The following is a 5,922-nucleotide window of genomic DNA, read 5'->3' as shown; positions in this document are numbered from 1 at the left end:
TAATATTATATCATAAACTGAGTTTTTGTGGCTGACAAACCAATTATTAAGTCACTGCTTTGAGCTATGGTGGTAACTGCTAATGGGGGGATGTTGTGATGTTTAAGGTCTTATAAAAGAAAAAAAGTTTATAGTCACGATTGATCTATTTGGTTGTGAGCTCTCGGTCTGTTCAAATGTAGCTACATTTCTAAGATAATAGTCTGTAGCAATTAAACAAAAAACGTCTTATTTTTTCGGCAAATTGGTCTCAAGCAAACAGACGGGTAGCTAGCTGAGCCTTGAGCTAAATACTTATGTAAATTTAGCGTTAGCAAACACTGACTTGAATAGCAAGCTACAGTTAAATAAACGTAGCGAGTGCTACGGGGCTGGTTAGCACTAAAGCTGTGCTTTATTTGTCAGAGTTATTCAGTCATTGGGATTTCTTTCAGCTTCTCAACTGCCAAACAACGTCCCCCACAATCATGCTAACGTTAGCAGGGCGCTTTCAGGGAGCTTTTTATTGAGCACGTAAACACCTGATGTGCTGAAATAAAAACCGACAGCTAATAGGCTAATAGTCTTCATGACTTGCTACACAAATACATTTACTCCAAATATTGTTTCACGGCGTACTAACCATGATTTCTTTTCTGTTGTAATAGTTTTTCAGTCGGTGTCCGTGGATTTTCTTGAATCCTTGCTTCTTCTCGGATGAGTTGACCTGTGATACCGGAAGAACAACTCGCTAATTTGAACCCTTCTTTGCCGTTCTCTGTTTTTTTGTTGTTGTTGTTGGTGCTAATTTTAGTCTACGGTTGGTTTAAAAGCTAAAATTGAGTGGACAGGATCACAAGCATATGCCTTTAAATAAGCCAAACCATTAATATTATTAAAGCGTAAACAAAATTTAAACAATTCTCAAACAACGTTCTTGAACGCTCCCCACAGAGATGGGTTGGCAGAGCAGGAAGTAGTTTAACCGCGGCCGGATGTTCTGTGTGAAGACAGGAACAACAAAGAAGAGAAAGCGCCCCGGTTTTAAAACTAATGAGAACACACCAGAACACCAAATATAGAAAACTAGCTGTCGTTGACAGTAGGTGAGTGTAATTATTTAAAACCCACTTGTCAGGACCTATATTTTGTTAGAGCTAGCTATGCCGGTTGTTTAGCGTTAGCCGAGCACCGCGGCCGCTGCCTGCTCTGCCGTTAGGACATCATTGGCTAACAAGCTATTTTAGCCATTCGCATGAAATAACGTTAACGTTACTTCTACGTTAACGCTATTAGGAACGTTAATGGCGGCAGATAATTCAAGCTCCAACATACTGTTACTATAGGTTTTTGCTATTCCTTATTCAGTGAGGTAAGAGAATCCTTCATTAGTCCTATAACGGGGGGATTTGCTGTGTTACACCAGCAAAGGGGATAGTGCTAAAACACGAGGCATCAATAAGGAATACACGACATAATAATAATAATAATAATAACAACAATAATAATAAAAAGCATGAACGAAAGGAAAACCAATAGACAATAAAGGGAAAAACAGTATAAGTAGCTTAAACAATCCAAAAGGTTGACTACACAGTGTATGGCACAGATAAAATATTGATAATGATATTGCACAGATGAGTGAGTTGTCAGTTTTGGAATGTGCAGTACAGCCTACTGGGAGCAGTTGTTAAAGCATAGGAAATCAGTTATAAATAATGTATCATAAGAATTAAGGAAGTGTCTTTCAAGATATTAAACATAGTTTATCCCGTGGGTTACAAAAAAATAGATACTGATTATATACAGTGGCTTGCATAAGTGAAACCCCCATGTTAAAGTTGACTAAAAAGAGTAATTTATAGTCATTCATATGTTTGTTGTTTGTTACCGTACTTAGAGATTGGCATGGGGAATTTCCAGAAGATCATATCGCATTGCAAATCAAAGCTGCTATTAAGATAACTGAAATAACACCATGTCAATCTCTAGGTATGGTGAAGGGTATGTGATGATGTGTGTGATGATGTGTGTGTGTGTTGGGGGGGGGGGGGATTTTAATTCTAAAGGCCAAGGGATCTTTATCAGGATGCATATTATCCTGCTGGATCCATGAAATAACTGGCCTTTAATAATACAAATCTGCCTGCCTCTATGGGAATTTAACATAGGAGTGTGTGTACTTATGCCCCCTGTATTTCAAGGAAGAACATTTATTTATTTATGATACAATATTCATTCACAAAGAAAATTGGTGTCCTTTAGAGGTTGGATTTTTCCTCATTTTTTATTTAAGGCATTAAGATCAATTAACAAAAGATCATTTTTTTTAATTCCTCTTTTTAGTCAACTTTAGCATGGGTGTGTAAACGTATGCAAGCCACTGTGTATGATTTCTGTGGACTGGTAGAAGAATAAATATGTTTGATGCTATATCTAAGTCAAGATCAAATGGAAAATAACACGATGTAAGCCTTTATTACACAGCTATTAGTTATTTTTGGAAATGTCTATATTCACAAAACCAAATGGTCAGAAACAAAGCCAACGTTCCTGCACTTTATATTTGAATCTATTCTTAATCTATAATCTTTTATAGTGAATATATGTGAATATTTTATCTCCTCTGTGACAATTCAACTGAATATCTTTGACTTTTGGACAAAACAAGACATTTTACGTACATCATCTTGGGCTTTGGGAAACTTTATAGACCAAAACACTAATCAAGTAATCCAGAAAATAATTGACAGATGAAATGACAATGAAAACAATCACACGTCCTTTTGTACATTGAAAGAGTTAGTTGTCCCCGTAATTATTCCTTGCGAGACAAGACCCTCAGTCCTTGTGCAAAAATGTATTATTGTAAGTTCCGCCGAAGTGAATATTAGTATTTTCTGTAAAAAAAAAAAATCCCCTCTTCGTGTTATTACCCCTCCACTGCAGCTCAGCAAGGAAACCTCATCTAGTAAGACACAAAGAGGGAATTTTGTTATATTAAGAAAATAACTTTGGGAGATAGCCACTCGCTTCTGCTCACTCAAAGATGATTGAAACGGGGTATTGTCTGCTTTGGCTGGTCTTTAAAATGCATTTTTGGACAGTTGGCACTAGGGTTGGGCGGAAATACGGTCTTAAAGATAGCAACGGTATCAGTTTCACTGAAATGCAATGCACTTATATAGGAGACAAGGATTAAATAGGAAATATTATTTATTTAATGCCTAAAAAGCTTATGTATGGTTATGAGAGAGAGAGATGACTTCTGCAGTTTGGCAGCATTTGGGGTTCCTCCCTAATGAGAGGGAGGGGGGTTTCAGTAGTAATGGTTGGATTTGGATACCGGCCAACTCTTGTCGGCACAGACTATAGATTGTGGAGAGTCACAGAAGAAAGTAAATTAATGACCAATAACTCCTTGAATTTACTTTATATATGGGTATGCAATGCTCCATCTTTTAGGATACGATTGAGCATTGGCCTGGGGAGTGTGCTCTGTATGTAGGTGTGACCAACGGGCATAGTGTACGCAGCTGGATAGCCCTTCAACCAATCAGGCCAACGGTCCGGGTGACCTAGCAGTGACAGCGGCATCAACCGGTCGCTGCACTTTGAATGTAAACAAGGATCTGCTTGGTTGCTGTTCTCTATCGTCATCCTGTTGAACCCGCCAATAGCGTGCCAGGTAGATAAGCCAGTTTGTGATTGGAGAGGAGAATTAGACGTGCAGGAATCCAGACCGAGCAGAGTGGGCGGGGTTAACCCGGGTCCATATGCAAGTGTTAATTTAACTAAAATCTTATATGGTTTAAATATCGGTAGATCTCTTGAAATTAAGACAGACTTGGAAAAAGTGTGAACCTATCCTTTAATGTGATTGATGAACACAGACATGTCATTTCTTGTAGCAACACAGCTTTCACATTGGAAAAGCTCCAGAATATGATGCTTGATGTTTTTTTTCCAAATCACTGTCATTTTTAAATACCAACACAAATGTTCCTCACAGGGCTTTACAATCTGTACAACATAGCTGTCTTTACATCCTTGATTTGATTCATTGTTGTCAGTTTGTTGTACCCATGTCTGGCCACTAACATAATGTTGTCTCCTCTGCTCTTTCATCAGGGCAAAAGCATTTGGTTTGCATGTGAGGACAAGTGTCTGCCGAGCCAACCATGGCGAGCAATGCAGAGGACATTGAAAACAGTCTGGTCAGTATGAAAGAATGTGTCACAGTTGCTTTAACACTACATCTGGATCTCTGTCTGTGTGATTAATTGGCTAATGGATACCTAACCGTGTTAGCTGTACGCAAACCAGTGTTACAGCGACAAGGCCGTGATGAAAGAGTTGTCTGTTCCTGGGTCAGTTTGTGACGCCATGCACTGTGGAGGAGTTTGAGTTTTTTTTTCCCACACCTTTTTCAGTGTCGGCGATGCAGAATGAAAATCTGCAGAATTTAGTGGACTGTTTTTCTCCGTGGGGTGGAGAAGATGTGTTGACAGTCTCGGTTTTATTTTAATTTGTTTAAAATCTGCACGGGAAAAATTCCAATGCTGATAATCCTGGTTTCATCCCGCCTTATAATAAATGATGATTATGCTACTTTGCTGTCTAGGTGTGGCCTCCCTAGCCTAGTTAGACAGTCAAAGTCCCTCTTTACTACACAGACAACTTAACCCTCGTGTTGTCTTCCTGTCAAAATAGAAAATGAACACTTTTATTGATGCTTTTTATCAATGTTTTTAACTTTTTCTTACAATTTTGTCCCTTTTTTTCAATGTTTGTCACTTTTTTTTATGTTGTCAACACTACGTAACACTAACTTATTAACTTTAGTTTACAGTTAATTTTGGAATTTATGGTCAATAAACCTCATTTATAGGAAATTATACCTAATGTTTGAGTTAGAAAAGCAGAAATTAGGAATTATTTAGACTAAAATTAAAGGAACGTATGTTGTTTGATAATCACAGACTGAAATATGTCAACTTTTACTCAATACTATTTGGAAACAACTTCAATTTTTTTCTTCAAATGCTATAAAATTGGGGAGTTAAAAAGAACATTGATATAGGAAAACGGGTCAATTTGACCTGAGGGCAACATGAGGGTTAACAGCCCTAAATCTTAATTACCATGTACCAGCTGTGCATGTACGTTACAACCATACTTCTCTGTCTCGGCGATCTACAAAACGTTTAATTTCGGTCTTGAAGGGCATATTCTGGTCAGTATGCTGTCAGCAGCCAGGTCATCAATGAAGCAGACAGCTCGGCCAGGCCTGCATGGTCAGAAGATTTGAACACACATTTGGATAAACTAATGCAGTATTACAGCCTTACGCAGTACCGGGTTTAATTTTAAGAGACGAGGCAGCTTTTGTTGTTCAGCGCTGTCTCTGGAGAGGCTCCCTTTCTTTATTTCTGTGTACCTGGTGAGATTGCATCATGTCTGGGCTCGCCTGGCGGCCTGACAGTTCTGGTTCACACAGTGAGTCACCTGGATTTTCCTTTTTATTTTGTCCTGATGGGACAGATCCTCGGGGTGAGTGGGAATGAGCGCGGTGTTGTCATCTTTGAAAGAATTGAGGTTTATTTAACAAACCCAAGATAAGGGATTAAGCCGGGATTTCCCAGTTATCCTGGCTCAATTTAGCCCTGACTCGCTTTCACAAAAGCAGAGGCACCTAAGTTACCATGGAGATTTCTTTTTTACAGCTAGCCTGCTCCTGACCAGGCTAACAACCAGGATTGATTAATCCTGGAGCCTTTTTCTGTTCACTCAGCAGTTATTTAAAGTTGTGAACATCATTGGTTTTTAATAATTATTCATGTGAGTCATTGTTACTGTTCTATTGCTGTGTATATAGACTGATTTTCATATTGTTGTTGGCGAATATATTATGACAGTTGTTGAGATAATTAGAAAAGGCTG

The 5,922-nt window shown here is 38.5% G+C and overlaps 2 protein-coding genes across 2 annotated transcripts in view; one reads left to right on the top strand and one right to left on the bottom strand.

Moving 5' to 3' along the window:
- The window catches only part of LOC116686125 (enhancer of rudimentary homolog), a 2,791-nt gene extending 1,914 nt beyond the window's left edge, over positions 1 to 877 (bottom strand). The window contains exon 1 of the mRNA XM_032511083.1: positions 623 to 877. Within this exon, the coding sequence (XP_032366974.1) occupies positions 623 to 625 (3 nt within the window). The 5' untranslated portion in view covers positions 626 to 877. The remainder of the gene's footprint in view (positions 1 to 622) is intronic.
- Positions 878 to 909: 32 nt separating this feature from the next.
- Positions 910 to 5,922, top strand: part of psen1 (presenilin 1) — a gene marked incomplete at its 3' end in the record, with an annotated part of 20,827 nt that continues 15,814 nt past the window's right edge. The window contains 2 exon segments of the mRNA XM_032511082.1: positions 910 to 1,085; positions 4,111 to 4,196. Coding sequence (XP_032366973.1) covers positions 4,161 to 4,196 — 36 coding nt within the window. The 5' untranslated portion in view covers positions 910 to 1,085; positions 4,111 to 4,160.

The sequence above is a fragment of the Etheostoma spectabile genome, unplaced genomic scaffold (assembly GCF_008692095.1).
Source record: "Etheostoma spectabile isolate EspeVRDwgs_2016 unplaced genomic scaffold, UIUC_Espe_1.0 scaffold314, whole genome shotgun sequence".
In the NCBI taxonomy this organism is placed as follows: Eukaryota; Metazoa; Chordata; class Actinopteri; order Perciformes; family Percidae; genus Etheostoma; species Etheostoma spectabile.
Note: the sequence above shows the minus strand (reverse complement) of the source record. Positions and strands in the feature narration are given on the sequence as shown.